At 48.1% G+C, this 25,070-nt stretch overlaps 2 protein-coding genes across 7 annotated transcripts; one reads left to right on the forward strand and one right to left on the reverse strand.

Annotated features, from left to right (window-relative positions):
- The first annotated feature begins 357 nt into the window (after positions 1 to 357).
- prrt4a (proline rich transmembrane protein 4a) lies at positions 358 to 7,802 on the forward strand. 4 transcript variants are annotated; one of them, XM_028959383.1, is made up of 5 exons: positions 358 to 1,043; positions 1,238 to 1,463; positions 1,551 to 1,910; positions 4,052 to 4,180; positions 5,863 to 7,802. In XM_028959383.1, exons 2-5 carry the CDS (start codon positions 1,298 to 1,300, stop codon positions 7,611 to 7,613), a joined length of 2,406 nt encoding a protein of 801 aa, XP_028815216.1. In that variant the 5' UTR covers positions 358 to 1,043; positions 1,238 to 1,297; the 3' UTR covers positions 7,614 to 7,802. The 4 variants fall into 4 exon arrangements, with proteins under 4 accessions (XP_028815216.1, XP_028815214.1, XP_028815215.1 ...); XM_028959381.1 differs by having other exon boundaries at positions 359 to 589; positions 788 to 1,043; positions 1,238 to 1,910; XM_028959382.1 differs by having other exon boundaries at positions 359 to 589; positions 800 to 1,043; positions 1,238 to 1,910.
- Positions 7,803 to 9,250: 1,448 nt separating this feature from the next.
- On the reverse strand, positions 9,251 to 22,535 carry impdh1a (IMP (inosine 5'-monophosphate) dehydrogenase 1a). Of its 3 annotated transcripts, XM_028958746.1 has the most exons (17): positions 22,394 to 22,535; positions 22,016 to 22,316; positions 20,699 to 20,797; positions 18,294 to 18,342; positions 16,152 to 16,253; positions 15,353 to 15,427; positions 15,056 to 15,262; positions 14,764 to 14,851; positions 13,133 to 13,332; positions 12,962 to 13,052; positions 12,609 to 12,704; positions 11,958 to 12,101; positions 11,684 to 11,828; positions 11,413 to 11,556; positions 11,258 to 11,341; positions 11,074 to 11,090; positions 9,251 to 9,913 (listed from the first exon to the last, which is right to left on the reverse strand). In XM_028958746.1, the coding sequence occupies exons 2-17, from the start codon at positions 22,252 to 22,254 to the stop codon at positions 9,813 to 9,815; spliced, it is 1,881 nt and encodes a 626-aa protein (XP_028814579.1). In that variant the 5' UTR covers positions 22,255 to 22,316; positions 22,394 to 22,535; the 3' UTR covers positions 9,251 to 9,812. The 3 variants fall into 3 exon arrangements, with proteins under 3 accessions (XP_028814579.1, XP_028814578.1, XP_028814580.1); XM_028958745.1 differs by having other exon boundaries at positions 22,016 to 22,529; XM_028958747.1 differs by lacking the exon at positions 11,074 to 11,090 and having other exon boundaries at positions 22,016 to 22,529.
- Positions 22,536 to 25,070: the final 2,535 nt, after the last annotated feature.

The following is a 25,070-nucleotide window of genomic DNA, read 5'->3' on the forward strand; positions in this document are numbered from 1 at the left end:
GAAAGAGCGCGGTGACCCAAAAAAAAGCCTGTACCGCCCCCGACGCGAATGTGTTTAAAGTGCGCGCTTCGTCTCGTGTGAGGCCTGTCGCGCAGACAAAGCCAGCCGGTGTCTGTAGACCAACACGGACGAAGCCTCGACTGTGTCCTGCGTTTGCGTGCGGGCCGTAAATATCGCAGTTCCCTTCATGCACGAGGTCACATGTGACACTCGTGTACCGTACATTGCATTGAATTGACTCCAACTGACTCTGTGTCACCCCCCCCCCCCCACACACACACACACGCTTACAATGAAATGACTCTAATTTTGTTTCTGTGTGTGTGTGTGTTTATTATGTATTCTGATGAGGCAAACAGAAGGCACAAATACAGCAGCCATTGCAGGTAAAGGGAGGGGATCTGAGTTGGTATGGGACAGAAGGAGGCGTGTCAGAGTGAGAGAGAATGGGACACACACACACACACACACACACACACACGTCCACTTTTACAGCAGTGCTGCACCGGACAGAGGGATTACCCCAGCCATTCATCTCTCTCTCTAACCCAAACACACACACTTTCCGTCGCTCCCCATGTCTCTCAGGGTAAGTACGTGTTATGCCAGCTCCTGAATTGCTTATGAGAGCACATGCACAGTGAAGGAACGATTTTTCCCTGAGAGCCTGGATGTCAGAGATGGGTTTTCTGCATGGATTCTACTACTCTGAAATGTGGAGCAGCGTCTCTCTCTCTCTCTCTCTCTCTCGCTCTGTCTCTCGCTCGGGGCTGGCTGTCTGAAATAGCTTGATCTAAAGATCCAGGGCACGTGGAGATCTCGGAGTGAAGAGGAGAGGAGAAGCTGGGACGCTGGGAGAGAGGGGACCGAGTCGCGGGCAGACGAGGTGAAGGAACAGCTCGCCGGCGTTCATCTCCGGCCGCGTGGGCTCTGATCAATGCCGGGACTGATGGTCGGTTCTCCTGCGCATGCCCTTTCAATCCGATCCATCAAGGCCGCCACGTCCATCACGCCCTATGTGCAGGGCTGCGGGACTAATTTGGGTAATGCATTAATTGGTATTAGTGTCTTTTCACTGGTAAACTGGGTCATCGGCAACAAAGTGACAAACTGCAGTCATTCAGTGCTGTAACAGAATCTACTATTAAAGCTGTTATTAACATTATTTCTCATGTATTTACGTTCTTTGTACGTTTTTTTTAAATTTATTAATATATATTTCTATATATTTCCACAGGATGTGATTGATCAGATTGATCAGACTGACCAATGCTGACGTTCCTAGCCGGGGTCCATCATGTTTTCCCCTCATGAAATGTTTTTTCTCTGCTGGCTGCTGATTGGAAAAACACACGGCATGTCCGTAAGTGGGAGCACACGGGCCGATGCGCCATCCTACCTGGTCACAGCCGCAGAGCCAACCACGGCTGCTAGGGCCAACATGGCCGCGGACGTCCCCCCAGGTCTGTGGAAAATGACAAATTATCTTCAGGAAAGTGACACGGGTACAGCTGGTCTCAGTCGCACCTCAATCTCTGATTCCAACCCAGACCCAACACAACTGAAGACAGAAAACCTGTTAGTGACCAGCTCAACTCGGACTATGGGACCACTGAGGGTTCAGATTCCCACTGGAGGCTCTGCAGTCGCAGCCTGGACAGCATTTTCCACCACAGCTACTCAGAACCAGGTCATCAGCCCCACGAAGCCAGACGACAGCAGGCAGAGCTCCACTAGTGCTGATCTGGGAACAGTGTCACCAGCGGCCACCACCGGGCCGCACGTTCAGAGATCTACAGTAACTGATCTGAGACCAGATCTGGTGACAGATCCCATAAACTCACATCACGATCAAACGGATGGCATTACAGCGACTGGGGCGTCATCACACATCACCAAGTCCTTCTCGGGTGGGTGAAGTGGTGAGGTAAACCTCAACATATGCATCAGTACAGAATAGAATAGAATATAATAGAATGACTTTATTGTCACTATATGCATATACAATGAGATTAAACGCAGCAGACGTATGTAGAAAATAATACACATGATTATTACAAGTAATAATACAAGTTATAAATAATACAAGTAACAATAACAATAATACAATAAGGTGCCAGAAATTAATGAAATTTCAATATTACATCACTGTATACATAAGGAATGAACAAACAACAAAACAAGGTTTTATATACTGTGTTATATGTAGTGTGGGTTGCACATTATTGTACATTGGATTATTGTAGATTGTTTCAAAAGTATTTTGTATTAATGATGAACGTACACCCCCCAATGTACAGTGAGCAGTGCATGTTGGACACTGAGAGTAATAATACTGATGTAAAGTGAGGTGATGGTGAACTTTTACTGTATTTCCGTCATTAAAAAGGAGTGCGGCATGTGCATGAAGTGCACCGTAGAAGCCATCCGTGTGTGGGGGGGGGGATGAAAGAGGGGAGGGGATCTCTGTGGTCCTGCAGTAGAAATCAGTATTCGCCTCACCACGGTACCAATGAAAGTTTCCTGAAGCTCCAGCTGCACCGAGGCGGGGGCCTGTGATGCTCGTGTCCCGGTGTGGTGTAAAACTGTGGAGATTATATAAAAACTCTCTCTACACACAAAAAAGCACAGTATTAAAACCACTCCAATCTGATGTTATCTGGCAGAAAGAGGCGTGGAACAATACAGGTTAAAATGATGAACAGTTTCTAATTTATTAACACCAGTAAATTACTATTGCAGTTACATGTAAACATTGTAGGTAAAAAAGGTACCAATGTTACAGAGAAAACCCTAAATAAAAGACAGGAGGAAAAGATAGAGAAAGAGAGTGAAAAACCTGACCTAAGCTTCATAGACGTCGCCTGGTCCAGCAGAAAAACAGGAGAAAAGGTCCAGGAAAGAAGGAGTAAAAAGAGAAAAAGCCTCTAGTGTCCACGAGACAATGCTTTTATACATTTGACGCCCAGGAAGTTGCCACAGACCAATCAGAATTAGTTGTTTCTGTCCTGTCACACCACCCGGTGTCTCCCGTCTGTGGCAGACAAAGGCATTTCACACCTCTTGCTCGGGGGATTTGACAAAGATATGGCGAACGGAGGTGGTGAACCTCTACGCAGTTGTGGCCTAGCGGTAAAGGAAGCGGCCCCGTAATCAGAATCCCGACCCGCCAAGGTGCCACTGAGGTGCCACTGAGCAAAGCACCGTCCCCACACACTGCTCCCCGGGCGCCTGTCATGGTGCCCACTGCTCACTCAGGGTGATGGGTTAAATGCAGAGGACAAATTTCACTGTGTGCATCGTGTGCTGTGCTGCTGTGTATCACATGTGACAATCACTTCACTTCACTTTAAAACAAAGGTGCAGAAACACCATGGCCCTGCAACGTCCCGTCTTACAGTGGCCCCGGTGGAATGCCGGACCACTACGGTCATGCGGCTTTGAACAGAGATCAGCAGAAGAAAAGCATCCGAAAAGGAACGTAGTTGAGTAATTACTCAGTTCAGAGTGTTTAAACGTGAGTTTGTACTTCTGCGTGGAAAACACGGATCCCTTAATCGTACAATCTACATTCTAATTTAAAATCCACAAGCTGATCATTTTTCAGAAAACATGATTTCTCGCGGTTCCCCTATAGAAAAATGGGACATAATCAGTCCTCCAGAACGTCAACCAAACACCATGCAAACGCAAGAGCGTTGTTTTCCTCATGTTCAAACTGATGGCAAGAATACGTTGCATGTAGCGTTTATTCTATGCCATTCGAACGCCAGGCCAGCCGAACATTGGCGCTGAACGCCCGTGTGGACGCTCCGATTTCCTCCAGCCAGCAGAAAAATGGTCGCCATTCCGTCCGCACTCACTCTGCGAGACGTCTGCGAGAACGAGGCCTAAAGGGCGCCCTGGGCACCCTGGGCACCCTGGGCGCCTGTCATGGCTGCCCACTACTCACCAAGGGGTGATGGTTAAATGCAGAGGACACATTTCACTGTCCGCAGTGTTTCACAATGACAGTCGCCTCACTTTCACTCAGCATTACTGTCCCTTTCAGAACCTTGGGTGCTGAATCAGACCCAGGCTGGACCTGAGGAGGATGTGAAAGGTACCGATCCAGCTGGGGAAGAGCTGCGGGCGCCGTGGACGGTGACTCTGGCTGCCACGCACCATCAGGGTGACCCAGGTGTGTCTGAGAGAGAGAATTAGAATCAGAAACGTGCCTCAGTCAGTCAGGTGAATTTGTCTGTGTCATGATCCGGTCCGAAAAGGGGTTACTCCGGTCCGGGATCCGGGATCACATGTTGTCATGTGAAATGTTCCCTAATCGTTCTCACCTGTGTTAATTGTATAAAGCTGCCCTGTTCGTTTCTGTTCGCTGTCAGGTCTTTAACGTTATGTTCCGTGTTCACCACGGTCAACGTCTCGGATGTCTCCCCTGTCCTGTGATTCACCCTGTTTCGTGATGTCAGGTGAAGGCGTCCTTCATTCCTCGTCACTCTTCGTCCTGCTCTCTGTGCACCCGCCGCGTCATGCCCGCATGGACGTGACAGTCTGAGAGTTTCTGGACTTGAGACGCTTCATTCTGCATCCACAGAACTTTTGGCAATCTGAGGGAAGTTGGCTTGTGCCCACAAATTTATCCTCCAGGCTGGTTTCACCTCACCCCCGCCTTGAAATGGCGCACACGCAACTAAGCCCATTCAAGGCGGGATTGAGGTGAAGCCACCTTCCCTCGGATTGACAAAGTTCTGTGGCTGCAGAATGAAACGTCTCTACCTCTGAAGAAAGAACATAGAATCAGAAACCCTTGTCAATCCAGAGGGAAATTTACTGAATAAGTATTTAAAAAATACAATGTGGTGTGTTTCAGAGATCCGAACATATGGACGTAGAAATGACCTTTTATTGCATATGGGAGCCACAGTGAGGGAGAAAAGGACAGAATAAATGTTTATATGGCCAGCTGGTGGCAGCTGAACTTCATGTCATGGGAACAGCAATATAATTTAGTAGATTACTGGATGCCATTTTACACCTAATGCAGAACTTTGCATTACATCAGTATAGTTATGGGACATCTTCTGAAGCCCCTGGTCTTGATGATCATCGTCATTTTATTACTGAGGAATTAATATAATGTAAAAAAGGACAGCAGGTCCTCCGACCCATTTCCAATGCTCACGTTCTCCAGGACAGAAGGGCGATCACGTAATCCTGCCAGCGCATTCTTCTTTTCCTCATTCGGACTTTGCCCTCCGTTCCCCTGTTCTCAGGACCAGACAGTTGGGGACGCCATTTCTGGCCAGTTCAACGTCCTCGCATGAAGTCTTAATACAAGTCCTGGTCCAATTTGGCTGGGCTGGAAAGTGGAAAAACGTCACAGGTTGAAACTTACTACCATCGTGTCCATGAGCAAGACACTTAGCCCTGCGTGTCTCCAGGGGGGGACTGTCCCTGTAACTACTGGTAGTAAGTCACTGCAAATGTAAATATGTGTATATAATTACTTTTCTTTTCTAAATTCGTCATTTACATTTTACATTTACGGCATTTACCAGACGCCCTTATCCAGAGCGACTTACAATCAGCAGTTACAGGGACAGTCCCCCCCCCTGGAGACACGCAGGGACACGATGGTAGTAAGTGGGGTTCAAACCTGGGTCTTCTGGTTCATAGGCGAGTGTGTTACCCGCTATGCTACTACCACCCGGATCATCTGATCCATTAGGTGAATCCATAGGTGAATTTTGCTTTATAATGGACTGGTTTGATGGGGAATAAAATTGGTATATTATTGGTAAGACTGTTCAGACTGATGCTAAATGAGAGACAGAATGACCCCTGTAGCTTTTGCTGTGTCTCCAGGTGACATGTGGCTTGACGCGGAGCCGGCGATCGAATCCTCCTCGCTCCCAGACTGCAACGCCGTCGCCACGGGGATCTGCAACACGTCAGACCCCTCCTGGAATCCTGGTTACCACGACAAAGGGAATCGTGATGACGAGAGCGACCGCCTCCCTCCGGTGTCCCTGACCACGCCCCTGTTGGTCCCCTTGCGCTCCGACTGGAACGGTGCCATGGCGACGTGGGGCCTGGCGTGGGAGGGGCACGTGTACGGTCTAGGCTGCGTGTTTGGACTGGTCGCCGCGGTCTCCGCCCTGTGCCTGCTGGCCCTGCCGTTGCGCAGGCCTCCCGGCTGTCCCCTCCTCGCCCTGGTCCACGTCCTGCAGCTGCTGGCCACCGCCGGCCGGGCGGTGCAGCTCCTCTACGACCCGTACGGCCAGAGGGAGCGGCTGCCCCCCGCCGCCACGCTGCTGCTGTACGAGGCCGCCTTCCCGTGCCTCACCGCGGCCTTCGGCCCGCTGCTGCTGCTGCTGGCGGCCGGGTCCCGCGCCCAGCGCCTCCCCGTCACGCTGCTGCGGTGCGCCTGGCGCGGGCTGGGCTGCGCGCTGCTGCTGCACGCCGGCCTGGTCCTGGCCTCCGTCAGCCTCCGCCCGCTGGTGCCCGCGCTCCCCGGCCTCGCCCTGGTCCCGCCCGGCGCCTTCGTCGCCGTCGCCCCGCTCCTCTCCGCCGGCTACCTGCTGTTCTACTGCTACGCCCGCGTGGACCCCGAGCACATGTCCCGGCTGGGCGAGGCCAGCCCGGAGCACGGAGACACGCCCCCGCCGGCCTTCTCGGGGCCCGGCGCGTGGGAGCGGGCGGCGGCCACCGGCGTGTTCTCCGCCCTCTTCCTCCTCGGCTGCGGCGGGCTGAGACTGTACTCCATGCTGCTGGTTCTGGGCGTGGCCGGCGGAGGCCGGCGCGGCCTCGCCCCCTGGCCCTGGTGGGGGCTGCAGTCGGGCCTGCGGGTGTGCGAGGCCGGACTGTGCCTCAGCATCGCCCTGGTGGCCGCGCACCCCGCCCTCTGCTGCGCGGGGTCAGGTGACCCGGGCTGGTCGCTGAGGCCGGGGGACAAGATGGCGCTGGTGGAGAAGCGGGGGCGCTGGGAGGGCGAGGACGCGCCCCTGTACACGCTGGCCGACCAGCGAATCAGCGAAGCCGACGGCCTGGACCTCCACTGTCCCCCCAGTCCCCGGCAGGAGCGCGTCTCCACGCGCTCCTCCTTCACCAGCCTGGGCGGCAACGCCGATTCTACGGCCGACCTGCGGCCTCCGTCGCCGATCGACCTGCGGCGCAGCATCGGCGAGGCGCTCATCAGTGACACGCTGTTTTCTCACGGACTTTTCTCCTCCTCCAGGCTCTCGCTGAGCACCAGGGGTCCGCCGGACGGCCAGCCCTGCAGGGGCTCATCTGCGGAGCGGGCGCTACACCGCACCTCTTCCTGCGGGGACGCGGACGTCCCTCTCGGCCCCGCCCGCTTGCCCCACCGGAGCTCCCACACCCAGACGGAGCGCTGGCGGGACAGCAGCTGTGCGTCACTCTTCAGCTCCGACGCCGGGTCCCCCGGCCAAACCCAGCAGCGCTACTCCACGCTGGGCCTGACGTCCTCCGCAGAGAGCCTGGACGCCGGGCCGGAGAAGCCCTACGTGGACGAGCTGGCCGTGCAGGCCGAGTTCATCAGCGTGTGCCGACAAATTGATGCTCTTAGCGTCAGCAGTGACACCATTGACTTGTAGGGTCAGTACGGGTGAACTCCCAGCATGCCTCTTAAAGAGGATTAAACCATGCGGGACTGTGCTGAGTCCTTAAATAGGAACACGGATCTTCATCACCAGCCTGACTATTCATCAGAGACCAGCAACGGTAGCACAAAATTCCAGACCATGTAAAAAAAAAATCAGTGAATAAAACGCTTATGCAAATGGTTATGTACCCCTTTTTAAAGTTAATTAACATGTTTTAAACACGCTATATAAGGAAAGTGCGAATTTTCCCTGCCAACTAAAAGGCTTGATATTTAGAATTAGCAACGCTGCTGTCCTGCACTTTGTCCTTCGTTTTATAGCCCTTCATTTCCACTTTGTAATTTCCCTCTGCTTATGCCTTATACACGATTTACAAAATAGTTTTTTATTCAGCGTTTGCTGTTGAAAAGTATTATCTGAGATTTAAAAAAAAAAATGTTGGAAGAATAATGAGGAAATAAAGACCATGAGACCAGGCGTCTGACTCTGAAGGAACTTTATTACTCAAGTCGAAGGTTCGCCGTGGAGCCTCCGGTGAGCCCTCGTGCCAACATACAGTGGAAGCCGCCCCGACAGCACACATCTGTGTGAGAAATAAAACGCTCCGTCTCCTCCAGTGCATATGTGCAGGATACATGATCTAATATTAAATAACCTGTTTAAGAGGTGACACTCTGGGAAAAGCGACAGGGACACATTGCTGTCCGGTGTAGGTTCTGCGCTGAAGTTGAAGACTGCACATGTGTCTAATGCCGAAAAAATTGGTTCCTGAAATTAGATGACGCATTTCATTTGGAGTATTGGTTCTGTAGGGTGATACCAGGCAGCGTGTTCATACTTTTGACATTAACTTGAAAGCCAAAAGGAGTATGTGTGTGTGTGTGTGTGTGTGTGTGTGTGTGTGTATGTGTGAACCTGAACACATCAATGTTATGTTATGTCATGTTATGTCATGTCATGTTATGTCATGTTATGTCGTGTTACGTTTTTTCATGTCGTGTCGTGTCGTGTTATGTCGTGTCATGTTATGTCATGTTATGTTGTGTTATGTCATGTCGTGTTATGTTGTCATGTTATGTCATGTTATGTTGTGTTATGTTATTTCATGTTGTGTCGTGTCGTGTTGTGTTGTGTCATGTTATGTTGTGTTATGTCATGTTGTGTGAAGTTAAGTCATGTTATGTCATGTCATGTTGTGTTATGTTATGTCATGTCATGTTATGTCGTGTTATGTTATTTCATGTTGTGTCGTGTCGTGTTATGTCGTGTCATGTTATGTCGTGTTATGTTATTTCATGTTGTGTCGTGTCGTGTCGTGTCATGTTATGTTGTGTTATGTCATGTCGTGTTATGTCATGTCATGCTATGTCGTGTTATGTTATTTCATGTTGTGTCGTGTCGTGTTGTGTCATGTTATGTTGTGCTATGTCATGTTGTGTGAAGTTAAGTCATGTTGTGTGAAGTTAAGTCATGTTATGTCATGTCATGTTGTGTTATGTTATGTCATGTCATGTTATGTCGTGTTATGTCATGTCTTGTCATGTTACGTTATGTCATGTCATGTATTTGTGAATGTTGGAGACATGTTAGACGTCAGCCACAGGTTACAGTCAATGAGAGCACAGGACTCTGAATTTGATTATTTTAATTAGTGTCAGCATTTTGATGAATCCTTGCTCATTTACCCTTGGCTCATTACCATCATGGTACATTGTTTTGCACCAGTCGAGGGTGAAATATTGTGTAACGTGTGGCCCCCAGTGACAGAACAGCCATGTACAAGGTTGCCTGATCTGTTCAAGTCTGACAAATTTGAACGTTGTGTCGTCTTTTTGGATAAAGTGCAAATGTTATGGATTGCTGAAGACGTGCAAGGCTGAGAGTCCCATGTGAACCCCGCCATGTTTTTTACTTCTAGGTCAAAGGGTGTCTAAAGTGAAGAGGAAGGAAGACAGACAGGCGGACAGACGGAGCCCTGTGCAGTTTGTGCTTTTCGGTTGTAGGTGTCGAGGTCACCGCCCGTCCCCCTCTCTCTGCATTAGAACCAATCAGAGTCACTACAGCAGCATAATGAACTCCGCCCGGAGACACAGAGACACGGGCTTGGAAGGGGGGGCGGCTTATCTATTCTGCTTCAGCATTAGTCGAGAGCACTAGTTGCAGGATAGAGGTCAGCAGGAGGCGGTCTGGTCACATGTATCCATTGTGCTTGATGGATGCTGGCGTGGGGACGTTTGGAGCCAGACGCGACTGACCTCTGCTGCCCGCTTCAGTATAACCGCTTCTCGTAACTGCAGAAAAGGAAATGATAAAAGGAATACCATTTATACCATCATTCAGTTGTGTCTGGGCAACCCAAAATGATGTTGCTGTATTTTGGGGAACAATCAGAATAAACATTTACACCCCAAATATCAGATCAATGATGGTGGTTACCAGTTATTATTAAACACCCTTCTTCTATATAGAGTCTGGACATCTTCTCATTCAATGTGTTTTCTTTATCTTCATGACCATTTACGTTGGTAGATTCTCACTGAAGGCATCAAAACTATGAAAGAACACATGTGGAGTTCTGTACTTAACAAAAAAAGGTGAAATAAGTGAAAACATGTTTTATATTCTAGTTTCTTTGCTCTGATTACTGCTTTACACACTCTTGGCATTCTCTCGATGAGCTTCAAGAGGTCGTCATCTGAAATGCTTCTCCAACAGTCTTGAAGGAGTTCCCAGAGGTGTTTAGCACTTGTTGGTCCAGCTCACCCCAAACCATCTGGATTGGGTTCAGGTCCGGTGACTGTGGAGGTCAGGTCTCCACTTTTTGTTAAGTACAGAACTCCACATGTGTTCATTCGTAGTTTTGGGTATTTTTAATCTGTATGTGAATTCATGGCTCCTGTGTTTTCCCCACCATGAGGTGAGATGTACTTTGTGGAGAAAGCATCTGGTTTCCACTTAATTTTTAGCAGCATTTGTAAGGGGGCGGGGTCACACAAAGGGCTGAGTTAACTGACCACTAGCCTACTGACACCCAAGCGTTTCATCTGACATCCCCTTGTTGCTGCAGATCGGTAACGTCACCACAGTTTTGCAGGGCAGGGTGAGTGGGACACGGCACGGCAACAGATGGAGGTCAGATTGGGTGCCACCCAACATCCGAATACCCAGCACACACCAGCAACGATGCCTGATGGCTGGGCGTAGGATAGGACGGATTACAACGTACTGCCATTTTTTTTTTTTTTTTGTGTAGCGTGAGTGAGGTGGCTCGAGTATTCGGATGGAGCTCAAGTCAGTGACGAGGGGGTTGAAACTCAAGCACTGGAAAAAAAAAAAAAAAGTAGCAAAGAACCGAAGCCCCAGTAGAGGACACAGCTCTGACTACCCCTTTACTAAAAGGCCAGTCGGCGGCAGAGTGTGGTGAAAGCTAAGTAAAGTGCTGAGTACTTACATGGCAGAAAAGAGTATCTATGGAGAGCGGGTGAGTGAAAGAGAGAGAGAGAGAAGGAAAGAGAACAGAGACGAGAATCAGACGTTCTTTTTGAGACACGGAGACTGCTGATGCGGAACGGGGTGATTCAGTGGAGGGATGGGCCAGGTGAGTAAACTCGGAGGAGGGGAGGTTGGAGACTCACGAGTGAAGCCCGTGGACGCCCCCCTCGACCTGAGCCGACATGGTCCTCTTCTCAAACTTCAGTTCCCCTGAGTACATCATGGAGCTGTGGGTGGAGGAAACACATTGAAAACACACACTCACCCAGACACAGCTATATTGAGAAATCATGTTTACCGCAGGATTGAGAGACTCTTAGCCCCAATATCCTGGCAGCCATGTTGGATTCCAGCAATGAGGTAGGGAACAAACTTATGGATGGAGCCTTTATCCTGGACTGAGCCGGACACACCCTGAGCAACCTTGACTTTATCCCCCTCACTGAGCAAACACACACACACACACACAAGGTCATATTTTTACTTCAATCACATCAGCTGGTGCTGCAGATATAAATATACGAGCATCTAAAGTAAATCGTGGTTCTGATTGGACCGTATGTGGACACCTGAAGTAGCGTTTCTGACTACTGCTGTTCTTCTCCATGGCGTCCAGAGAGCCCATCCCACGGTACTTTTTCAGCCGCACGCCATCGGAGAAAAAATACTCCCCGGGAGCCTCTGTGGTTGCAGCCAGCAACGATCCCATCATGACTGCGGGCGAAAAGGTCAGAGGTCACAAACCCGTGCGAACGAGGCTGCATAGCGAGAAAACATGAATAATCGATCAATAAGCCTCTGCCATTAATCATTGCGCACCCTGCTACTGAAACACACACACACCTGTCGATGCACCCAGGGCGAGAGCCTTCACCACGTGGCCCACCGTCTGGATGCCGCCGTCCGCAATGACTGGCACGCCGAAGCGACGGGCGTACTCCGCCACCTTGTACACCGAGGTGCCCTGGGGCCGCCCGCATGCCATCACTGCAGAAAAACACAGTTTTTCTCAGGTATCTACACGAGTTGGGGTGGTAGCCTACTGGGTAACACACTCGTCTGTGAACCAGAAGACCCAGGTTCAAATCCCACTTACTACCATTGGGCCCTGAGCAAGACGCTTAACCCTGGGTTGCTCCAGGGCCCCATAACTGCTCATTGTAAGTCGCTCTGGATAAGGGCGTCTGATAAATGCCATAAATGTAAATGAGTTCCAGACCTGGGCATCACCTGGTCAGCTGGCTTTAGTGAAATTTTCAATCTGAGAGGTCATGTGTCATTTTTTTCCACATGCTTTTCATTGCAAGAATATATAGTCTAAATAGTGCATTATAGAGCAATACAGAGCAATACTGATCTGTTTGTTTGAGAACTTACTTATTTGCCAGTTTATATATATATATATATATATATATATATATATATATATATATATATATATATATATATTTACACACACACACACACACACATACATGAGCAGAGCACCCTCACCTTCCTGTGTGATGCAGATGGAGCCACAGCCCATCCCCACCCGTAGGGCATCGACCCCCGCGTCAATCAGGTTCTTCGTCTGGGCAGCCGTCACCACTGAGACAGCGGAAATAAGGGCCAACACGCTCTCATGTTTTTATTACCCTTATTTTCATGCTGCACTTTTTGTTTTTTTGATCAACATTTGAACAACTGAATGTAAAATTGACAAGACGAGGAGAGAGATAAAGAGACAGAACATGGAATCGTGGCCAAAAACCATCAGACATGCAGGCAGAAAGAGACAGAGCAAGAGATGAAAGGCAGAAACAGATGAAAGTGAAACAGGACATGATAAGAGGGTGCCAACTAACCGTTTCCTCCCACCACCTGCAGTTCAGGGTATTTCTGTTTGATGTAGTGGATCATGCTGATCTCAAAGACCGAGTTTCCCTGAGACGAGTCCTGAGACGGGGGACACGCAGTGTTTACAGGTTAACAGGGTGTGGCGTAAGTCTCCCAAATTCCGAAGTGGTGGCCCTCACCAGGACAACCACGTCCACGCCCGCCTGCACCAGCAGGTCCAGCCTGTACTTGTCGTCTTCGCGGGTGCCGATGGCGGCGCCGCACAGCAGCTGCTTGCGCGAGTCTTTGGACGCCAGCGGATATTCTCTGTTCTTCTTCAGGTCGGTGCGGGCGATGATGGCCACCAGCTCGTCACTGTCATTCACGATAGGCAGCTTACCTGAGGACAACAAAGAAGACGAGTTGTTATTATATTATATTGTATTGTATGTTACGTCCTTCGGGCCGTAGAGGGGTTTGGGGGTGCTCTGTGTTTGGTGCGTGTTTCCCTTTTAGGCTGTTTGCTGGGTGGAGGTTGGGACTGATGGTTCCACCTACCTATTCCCTCACCATCAGTCTACCAATCAACTCATCCGACAGGAGCATTTAAGGACGACTGCAGCCACCAGACGGGGCCCATTGTTGTGGAGCCGGAGGAGGGCAGACAGGAGAGTTTCGGGGTCTCTTTGTTGCGTGTTAGTGTGGTCACTGTTGTGTGAACTGTATAGTCTCCTTTTATGGTGTCTTGTTCCTCCTGTGGGTTGTTGTGTACAGAACTCTAGATTTTGGTTGGTTGTTCACTTTACTTTACTTTACTTTACTTTGCAGACGCTTTTATCCAAAGCGACTTACAAGACGAAGACACCAGCAATTCTCATTCGGTTTCCATAGACTGTGAGTCAAAAAACGAAGAGCCCTGATAAGGCCGGACTTGTCAGGAATAGAACATGCAGGTGAATTGTTAAGTGCTAGACAAGCACTGTGTGTGCGTGTGTGTTAGACTCGTTTGAAATACTTTGAGAACAAGTGGGTTTTCAGCTGCTTCTTAAAGGTGGTGTTAGTCTCGGCCAGTCGAATGGAGCAGGGCAAGTTGTTCCACGAGCCAGGGACAACGAAGGAGAACTGAGTCGATTGGAATCGGAGACCCCGTGAAGCTAGTAGTGTGTTGGTATAAGAGGGTGCTCTTCTATTTACAGCCCTGTAGGCAGCATCAAGGATTTTAACTCGATGCGAGCAGATACCAGGAGCCGGTGGAGAGAGGTGAGGAGAGGCGGGACGTGGGTGTGTTCTGGCTGATTGAAGATGAGGCGGGCTGCCACATCTGGAGTGGTTTTATGGTGACTGCAGAAGCTCCAGCCAGGAGAGAGTTACAATAGTCCAGTTTCGAGATGACCATTGCCTGGACGAGGAGCCTGTTGTGAATGGACAGGCCGAACCTGCAAATGTTGTAGAGAGTGAACCTGCAGGCTCTGGAGATCACAGCAACGTGATGGTTCAGACCAAGGCTTTTTGCAGACGCTTAATAAAAGCACAACATTTGACTTTTGCCCGGTATGTGTGTATTCCCGCCTCACACATCCCTCGCCTTCGTTGTCACGTTTTGCAGCCCCCAGACAGGGACATGAGAGTTATTATGGGTGGCAGTAGCCAAGCGGGTAAAACCCTGAGTGTCTCCAGGGGGACTGTCCCTGTCACAACTGATTGTAAGGCGCTCTGATTGACGCCTTGCTGACTTCCAGAATGCATCTGCAAAACGTTACAGCAGATAATGTGCAGATTGTACAAAAAGAATCAGTTGCAAACCGAACGTGCTGTGGAATGCATGTCTCACCCTTTTTACTGCGCTGCAGGATGTCATTGGCCTCCTTCAGTGTGACACCCGCGGGGGCGACCACCAGATCTTCCCTTCTGGTCATGGCCTGCAACATTTCAAGCTTCGAGTTTATTGATCGCCACACGGGAAACTCCGTCTCAATCTTTATGTAGGGACTGCAGCTGTGCGAATTGCTTTAATTTATCTTTAAATGTGAAATATTTATGAATTAATTGCGGTGAGTGACGTGTTCATTTTGACACCCCATAAAATTTGGATGAGCTGCTGTATTCCGTCTTACAGAACCCACCTCTTCCAGCGGACGGTCATAGTCCTTCTCAGACAGGAAGTCGATGTCGCGTGAAGTGACGATGCCCACCAGCTTGCTGCCCATCTTCCCTGTTTCTGTGATCGGAATGCCGGAGAAGCCGTGCCGGACCTTGGCCTCGAACACGTCTCCGACCGTGTGCTTTGGGCTCATCACTACAGGGTCTGTGATGAAGCCCTGCTCAAATTTCTGCCATGCAAATATGAAAATAAAATCTCATATCCCATGGGAGATAGATCCTCGCTCGCCAAATTACACAGACAAGACATTCTATGTTACCTTGACTTTCCGAACCTCGTTGGCTTGGAATTCTGGGGTGCAGTTGTGATGAATGAAACCGATCCCACCCATGAGCTGCAATGCAAACAAACAGACAAACAGTGTTGTTTTCGTCAATGAACCTTTAGGATGTGACGGATATGAAATGAGCAAAATAAATGCTGGTCCTCTGATGATAACTAAAAAAACAGACTAAACAGTCTCTTCGTTTTCGTTGAAGATGGCATGGAAAAAATGACAAAGTGACATTTGGACGCAGCTTTCTTTACCACAAAGTCGAAAAAAACATAATGTGTGGAACAAAATCAGAGCGTCTTCCATGTCTGGAATGGATGTGGAGTTTTCTTGAGTCTATAAGGTATCTATAATATTATAATAAGATAAGATTGTTTTAATAATGAAATCCGCTTGACTAAAATGAAATGGGTTAAATAGAATTGCATAACTTTAAACAAATGCAAATTTCAATGACTAAAAAACTAAAATGTCATCAGTTTCATTGACTAAAACTAGACTTAAATAGTCTTCAATTTCTTTGAATGAAACAGTCATGGATAATTCTAACAGAAAAAGACTAACATTATTATGGACATGACTAAGACTTATAAAAACTAAAATGACAGCTTGAAGCAAAGACTAGACTAAAACTAAAATTTAGACAGACCACCAAAAACCTATTTTAAAAAACTACACACAGGCAAACATTGCCATCAAATAAATTCTCATGCTGAAATCTTGCTGACCCTGACTGGTCTAAAAGATGCAGGTGCAAATCAGGTGCTGTGGGTGGGGCTCTTACAGCCATAGCGATGGCCATAGACGACTCGGTCACCGTGTCCATGGGAGAGGAGATGAGTGGCGTCTTCAGGGTTATCTTCCGGGTCAGTGCTGAGGTCAGGTCCTGAGAGACAGAACATCACACAGTCATTTACATTTACAGTATTTGGCTGATGCTCTTACCCAGAATGCCCATCAGTGGTCAGTGCTTTAAAATGTCCATAATAGAAATCCTTAATCTGCAAATACCACAACCTTTTTATATTTATTTATCTATCTATCCATTTTTTGTTTGTTTGTTTGTTTTGCTCTATTTCATTCTGATATATTTTCAGACGATATTTGTTGACTTTACTTTACCAAATTTATTTTTACATGAATATCGGTTGCATTACCCTAGCAGGAACCAAAGGGTTCCGTGTTCAAATCTGCCAAGGTGCCACTGTGGTCCCCTTGACCGAGTTATCGTTCCCACACACTGTTCCCCAGGCACCTGTCATGGCTGCCAAACTGCTGTCGTGGCTTAAATGCAGCAGACACATTACGCATGTGTCACCATGCACTGTGTTTACTGTGTATCACAATGACAAAAACTATCACTGTCACTTCACTTTAATTGGATGGATGGGGTTTAGAAACAAACATAAAAAAGACAATCCCACTGGTGTATCCATCTTTGCACATGGAACGTGACAAGACCACATATGTAAAATGAGAGGAGACGGCAGCAGTTTTTATTGCACTGTGTTTAGGTCGATGGAGGCGATGGCAATTCTCATTCACTTTGTGGATTACATTCATTAGGTATTAAATAAGTTTTGTTTTTTTTTGCAGTTGTATTAATGTGACAAGTGATCTTGGTCCTTTTGTCATTTACTTTTATTCTCTGTGTATGCTTCAGCGTAAAAAGGAAGATTGTTGACACAAGCACACATTAAGAGTGTATAGACCTTTGCACGGCCAGATGTGTGTGTGTGTTAGTGCACAGCTGATTAGTAGAGGACTCCCTCCTCTCTCAACTGGAGATTAATTTTGCGTCCCAGTGGCATCCGGCCGTGAAAAACAATAACAGCCAGCAGCCAGAGAGCCCATCAGCAACGCCAGGTCCACAGGGGTCAGCCAGAGAAGAGTCATGTAATGTACATGTCCATGTAAAGATCAGATTTACAGTCTGCCCTGTCCAATTTTATTGGACTGTTAAAGGACTCATCGTCACCTTCTGGATACAAAAGAGACTAAAAGCCTTCGACATCTAATGTGCAGTTGGACTGTGCATCCTCTGAATTTGAACTGGTTGGGGTGCTTGTGTAGCTACAGATAATCATTTTGCATAAATGCATTTGTTCACTCCAGGATGGGTTTTTTTTTTTTTATTTCAAAAGAAAGAAGGGTTCGAGGCTGATAAACATCAGTAGAAATCAACAGGGCATTTTAACATCTGAAACATCAGTGCAATCATGGAACAGCATTACATAAACCCCCATCAAATGATTGCAGCCTGCGTTGCCAGATTGGGTGTTTTTTATGAATTATTTTTTTGTATTTGGGCTGCTGTGCTTCTGTGCACTCACAACAGTTCCCCTTTGCTTGGAATGCAAAATATTTTTTTTTTGACGTGTTATTATTTTTATTATTAATAAATTGCATTAAATCAATCTGGATGCTGTTTGTCTATGGAATCAGAAACACGCAGTGAACAATACATACACGTGGAGTGCTTGCACTAGTTTTCGGGATATTACGGGAGATTCAGTGGCTACCATCTGATCGCATGTCATTTTTACCAGACTGTCCCTTTAAGACGGTGCTTAAGTCTCAGACCAGGACTCATCTGTGATGATTAGAATGTATAAGTGGTTTCCCATTCTGGCGAAGTGTATAGTGGCTGGTCTGAGTTGTGTGCTTGCTGATTAGGTAATGTGTGTTGTGAAGTCACAGTATATGCTGAGCTGTGCAGGTGAATCAGAACACAACACCCGGCGCTTTGGGTCTCATGGGATGCGACAGCTTCTCCACTTGAGAAAACAACCCCGTCTCCCTCAAGATCTGGGCCTGTAAACAAACACCTGAACCCCACCGATCTCCTGCCCCGCCCCCTCGCTACACCTTTCATTAACACAGACACACACGCGCAAACACACAGGCTTTATTTTTCCACACCTACCACTTCATCAGAGGTGAAGTCTATGAAGCCCGGCAGGATCAGGAAATCACTGTTTAAAAAAAAAAAGTGTAATATTTTAGAATGTGTTCGTGCACAAATCTGATTTTCCTTGATAATTTATTTGCCCAAAATAAAAATATTCCAAACTGCTAAATGAAAGTGAAGTGATTACAGTGAGACGTTACAGCCCAGCACACGGTGACACAACGAAACGTGTCCACTACATTTAACCATCGCCCATGACAGGCGCCCGGGGAGCAGTGTGTGGGGACGGTGCTTTGCTCAGTGGCTCGCTTCCTTACCAGCTAGGCCACCACTGCCCCCTTATAATAAATAAATCTGACAACACTGAGTCTGGTAGAACAACACACATTCATGTCAATGATGTCTATGGTTATTCATGTTTATAATACTTGGTTATTCATGAGTATAATCCTTGTAAGTAAAAGCTAATTATTATAAAAGCTTATTGGAGCTGTATAGCCTATAAACATAATCTTTTGTAATCTTTTGTGTATACAATTAAAGTGTGCTAAAAATAGATCAGATCATTTAGTTGCTTCAACAAATCCCAAGTTTTGAATTGCCCTGAGCTTCAGATCCTCTGATCGCGAACTTCATTCAGATTATTCCAAGAGCACAGCTAATTATCACACACACACACACACACACACACACACAGAGCGGACTGTACAGATCAGAGGAGCAGTGTGTGTGTGTGTGTGTGTGTGTGTGTGTTGTGTCCTCTAGGTGTGTGCTGTGTGCACTAAATGAGCTGTTACGTAATCTACTTAAGACTCGGGGACGTGCAGTGAATTTTCTTACAATGGCCCATGTCATCAGGTCACCTTATGAATGAAAATTAACGGGCAAAACAGCGGCAATGAGTATGAAACGGGTCAATTCTTCCTAATATGAAGAGTCGGAATCAGACTGTGCAGCAAATTCGAGTGGATTACGGTGAGGGATTACAGTTGAGGCTGCAGGTGAGCGGCTGCAGACGTGCAGTGGGTACAGTTGGGGTTCGGCGGCAGCGACTGCGTTCAGAACTGCGGGTGAATGGTGGGCGAAGGGAGTGAAAAGCCATGTGACAGCAGATGGGCGAGTGGTTAAGTAAGGATGAGCGCCACCGCAGGTCGTCTGGGCCGTAAATGCTCCACACCGGCCAGAAATAGATCCCGACCCCCCCGACTTGATCCTCATCATGTAAAATGAATTTTCCAGATAATACAGTAGAATATAAACATCATAAGTATCATTATGACCTTCATATGACAGTAGCGTTGAGCTTGTTTCTCAATATGATGCGCAGTTGCAACTATCAGTTGTGCACCACATATATTCCAAACGAACCTTAATTAGGTAAGAAAGCGTGATGGCATTCAAATTTTATTAATATTTTTCTCAGCCCTGACCAAAAGAAAAAAAATCGAACCAGGACATTTATTCCAAATATTAAGCGCAAGATTAAAATAATCCAGTCCATTTAGATAAGAGGACTCCTGCAGGTCTGGTTAACATTTGTATGATTTCATGCAAGATGAAGAAAGAGAGAAAGAGCAACGGAATGGGAGCTTTAGGGGAATATGAGGGTGGGAGGCTTCAGTTGTGTCTGCACGTGCATCACAGCGATGGCCCTCCAAAGTACTGGTTTCCCTGGATACCACGTCAGCTGGTTGTCATGGAGCTGGGGCAGTGGTGGCCTAGAGGGTGAAGACACGGCCCCGTAATCGGAGTGTTTGCTGGTTCAAATCCCGATCAGCCAAGGTGCCACTGAGGTCCCCTTGATCAAGGCACCGTCCCCACACACTGCTCCCCGGGCGCCAGTCATGGCTGCCCAGTGCTCACCAGGGGTGATGGTTAAATACAGAGGACACTGTTCGTTGTGTGCAGTGCTGCACACTTTACTTTCACTGCTTCTCTTCAGTCTCACTAACGGTCTGATCTGAGTGTGTGTGTTTTAGGGTCTCTTAGTTACACTCTTAAACTTTACAAATGGAAGACCTTAAGTGTGTGATAGTAGCCTAGTGGCTAAAACAATCAGTGGGTCAGTAATCAGAAGGTTGCCGTTTCGAATCCCGATCTGCCAAGGTGCCACTGAGAAAAGCACCGTCCCCACACACTGCTCCCGGTCATAGCTGCCCACTGCTCACCAAGGGTGATGGGTTAAATGCAGAGGACACATTTCACAGTGTGCACCGTGTGCTGTGCTGCATCACAATGACAATCACTTCACTTCACTTCACTTGCCTATGAACCAGAACACCAAAATGTCACAGGTTAAAATCTCACATACTACACATTGTGAGTAAGACACTTAAAACCGAGTGTTGTAAGCCAATCAGGATATGCGCATATGATGGAAAAGTTTTACATACCAGCATGAGAAAGCGCTACAGACTTACTTGTACGTGAGGCCATCGCCGATGGCAAAGAGCTGCTGGGCCGTGAGTCCGTCTTCGGGAACGTAGCCCGTCCCGCCGCTGATCAGGTAGTCGGCCATGCTGGGAGAGAGTCGGCACAGTTGCAATCAGAAAAGCCCTGAGGAGCAAGATGCTTCAGGAACTGCCATAATATTTATAACTATTACGCAGACAAGCGTGAGGAAGAGGCTCAGGCCGTGAGCGGCTGTGGAACGACCACCGGTTGCAGCTCCTGTGCTGCCTGCCCTCAACCGCTGATGCGACGCATGCGTGTGAGCGTGTGAATGGGAATGCGCAGATGCAGTGAGTGGAGTTTGAAGTGCCTGTCAGTGACAGGACTCCCATCGTGGTGGTGGGGATCCCCCGAGGGCCTCTCTTGCGTAAGAACCCAGACTTGGACGTGATAGTATGACGGGGAGCCAAAACCCAGAAAGATTCGGGGATCGGTGTGATGCTGATGCTTTTTTTCATCCTGCACATTAGTGTTCTGATCTTCCCATTAAGGGTTTGGAGTTTTAACTCCAGCAGATTAAATATAGGCCTGTGTAGCAAGCTATGATGACCTAATCCTTGTTATGGTTATTTTCATAACTCATCTGCAGTGAGTGCTTATGATTGCGCCAGCCGCAGCGTCCACAAAGTGCTGCTGGAACGAGTCCACAGATGTTCTTCTGGTTTCTGCAGAGCAAGTCAGTCTAGGATGGCAGTGAGCAAACGAATGAAATCGATAAAAGACTACCATTGCGTCCCCGTTGTTCCTACAGGGTCTCCCCATCTGTGCAAGCAAAATATTGGTGGGTGCTAGTAGCCTAGTAGCCTATGAGCCAGAAGACCCAGGTTTAAACCCCACTTACTACCATTGTGTCCCTGAGCAAGACACTTAAGCCTGAGTGTCTCCAGGGGGGGGACTGTCCCTGTAACTACTGACTGTAAGTCGCTCTGGATACGGGCGTCTGGTAAATACTGTACATTTAAACGGTGAATTTGGATGAGCGTCGGTCCCTTTATGCTGATGATATTTAGATGATATTTCATTCATCTAAAAACCAAGTGGAAGATGTGGCTTCAGCTGCCCTTCTAATGGAGTGAGAGGACTTCTACTCTTAGAGAGAGCGCTGGGCCTGCAGGTTGATCCATGTGACAATACATCATGTTATATCTATAAATACAATATGTAGTGTTGAATTGTAGCAACTGTTGGCATCGTAAAGAACAAATGTGTTCTTGGTGGATTTTTTTTATTAATTATGTAGAATTTATGAGTGGTGATTATAAACGAAACAGCCCGTCTGAACTCACCTCTCAGGCTCGTACCCGGCCTGAATGCGGGTGGCACTGTAGCGCTGGGCGGCCGTCTCGTGCCCGTGCCCATGTCCGTGGAGGCTTCCGTGGGTAAAGTGGGCATGGGAGTAGTGGTCTCCCTCACGGGGGGACATGCGTAGCCTCGCGGGCTCCGTGTCTCCCACGATGCGCCGGTAGTCGATTTGGTAACCGTCCCGTTCGGCGTCACCAAAGTGGTCGTACCCGTGACCCTCCATCTCCACAAAGTCCAGCGTGTCCTCCTCCACCGCGCCCCCGCCCGAGGCAACCCAGCTCCCCACTGTGGAAGACGGAGACACCTGCCCAGTTCACCTCATGGAACGTTCCTGGGCTGGAGCGACAGGTGGATCACCGTACAGTCAGCACAGGGACCAGGACGGAGACCTCAGCCGGCTGGTCCCGTCTGAGAGGACCGGGCCTTCGGAGCCGCAGGGAGGAGGATGGAAGGGGCGTGTGGCTTCCCCTCCCTCCCACACACACACTCCTTCCCCTCCGTGGCTTATTTCTGTTTGTGACAGAAGCGCGTCACTTTTACAAAGAGGATTGGAGAATTAGAGGGGCGTGTTTGTGTGTGGAAACTCTCATACGTGCTGGTAGGAGGAGGGGAGGAGGGCGCGTGGCAGCGTGAGCCCGCCCACTGTTGCCATGGAGATGAGTCCTGGATGTCGGCGCGTTACGGTGATGTCAGTGTGTGTGTGTTTGTGTGTGTTCTTTTGTGCTGAGTAACAAACCATTCATGTAAAGTACACAGCGGGGCGTTATAAAAGTGGTCCATCTGTCCAGAAATACATCATCATGCTCATTAAGCAGAATTTCTGTTGTCATTTCGACTCATGGAGACGGTTGTGTTTCTAAGGTTTCCCCGTCATTTGATATTTTATTGCTCCGGCGTCATCATCTCTGTCATCATCTCCTCATCCTACCGGTGAACTCTGACGTTCGTTCATTAATGCACCGGGAGATTCTGTGAATTAGCCTAAGTCCAGAGGAGGAGAAAGGGAAAGTGAAAGAGGTGTGTGTGTGTGTGTGTGTGTGTGTGTGTGGACACTGTCCCAATCCCTCTGACGTACTCTGCAGCCACCATCCTGCTGTTAATAAGGATGAATTAGTGGCCCAAAGTCACCCTACGTGTAGATCACAAACATGCGGGGGGAAATGATGCGTGTGTGTGTGTGTTTTAAGTCAGTGTGTATTTTCACACACACACACACACACACACACACACACACTATGCACAAGTGGAGCCGCTGAACTGCTACTACTTCGGCAGACGTTGCTTCATCTGCAGGTGACTGACTGCTTGTGACAGTTGCCGGGGGATTGGCTCGGAAAAGCCTCTTAAGCGCAGCCTCCCGTTTCCACAGCAAGGTTACCGCGGCGACCTGCAACCAAGGTGACCCGCTCGTCCCGGTCAACGCCTTGCCGGGTGTCAGCCACAGATGCTGCCGTCTCCCCGGTGTGCCGGGAGAGGAGCAGCAGCCGATCAGCTCCCCTTGTGTTTTCCACCTTTTACCAACAGCGAGGGGCAGCAGGGGGCAGCGGGGGCCATAGAGGGGTCCCTGAGACAAAGACCCGGAGCCAGACGGGTGCTCCGCGAGGCCCGATGGGTTTTCAGTTAAAATACACCAAAAATTGAAGTGATTTTGCTCAGTGGCACGTTGGTGGTTTGGGATTTCGGGTCCGCTTCCTTACCGGCTAAGCCACCACTTCTACCAGTAGAAGCCCTCCCTGTCAACCTGGAGCCATGCTCTTTCGTCCCGTGTTCATGCACTCTGAAATGGAAACTGCAGACACAAATGCCATTATTGTCAGATGTATTTAAAACGTATTAAAATGTCTTTCCATACATAGTACATTCAGCACTGTCTGATGTTATTATTGCAGTGTGAATTGATCGGGAATTTGTACAATAAAATTATTGTGGTATTTCATATTTCCTGACCAAACGCCCACCCAATTATTCTCCTCACCAGAGGGAGTTTCTGTGCACATGCAATGTGTCCACCAGGGGGCACTTCACCAAACTGATTACAGTAACTCAGTGGTTCTCAACCTCTTTTTGCAGTGGGCCGCACTATGTCCAAGTTCAAGTCTCACGGGCCGCATATTATTTACATATGACGTCATCAACACTCAATAACCAGATATTATGCATCTACAATTATTACAATTAGATGTATTAATATCATTAGAGAGTATAATTCTACTTACATTAATGGGACACCTGATGTTGTCGGGAGCCGACCAATTTGGTGAAATTCGGCTCAAAAGGAGTAACAGCACAATGAAGTTGTGACTGTAAGTTGTAGTCTGTAAGACACGCACGGAAAAACGGGACTTGATGCTCGTCATTGCAGAAAATGAGCATTCGCAAATGTATGTGGATCCAAATATGGCACTTTTGAACTTAATAATCTGAGGTTTTGTCCAGAGATGTTTGGCCACATTTCTGCAACTGAGGATGAGTGCTGCGCGGTTTGGCTGTGTCCTCTTGCCTGAACATCCATCAGTTCATAGTTGCATCAGTTCTGCGCATATATGAAAACATGATCACCAAAATGATTTTATGTGACAAAAATATTGTTCAAAGTTTGTTTAATACATTTATTTGTTTAATACATTTTTAAAAATGAATTGTAAAACCATTTATTTATTATTATTATTATATATATATCTTTTTTACGTGGTCAGCATCGCGGGCCGCATTTGCATTTGTGACGGGCCGCATGCGGCCCACGGGCCACAGGTTGAGAACCACTGCAGTAACTGAATGCTGTACACTGCAGCATAGACCACAACAACATTTCAATCCGACGAGCGGTGATATTACGCCCGTTCCTTAAACCTGCATGAACTATACTACAATGTCTGTATCGTGTGTACTAGATGGTGGCTTCGCGGTGGTTCCACCACAACACCTGTTGGACTTTCATTCTTTTCTTGCACAAATCACCACCAGCCCTGCACTGACACTATTGCAGGCTCACTCTACCCTGGAAGGGCGTCCCTCTCTGTATCACTCCTTCCCAACGTT

This window comes from Denticeps clupeoides, chromosome 17 (assembly GCF_900700375.1).
Source record: "Denticeps clupeoides chromosome 17, fDenClu1.1, whole genome shotgun sequence".
Classification (NCBI taxonomy): Eukaryota; Metazoa; Chordata; class Actinopteri; order Clupeiformes; family Denticipitidae; genus Denticeps; species Denticeps clupeoides.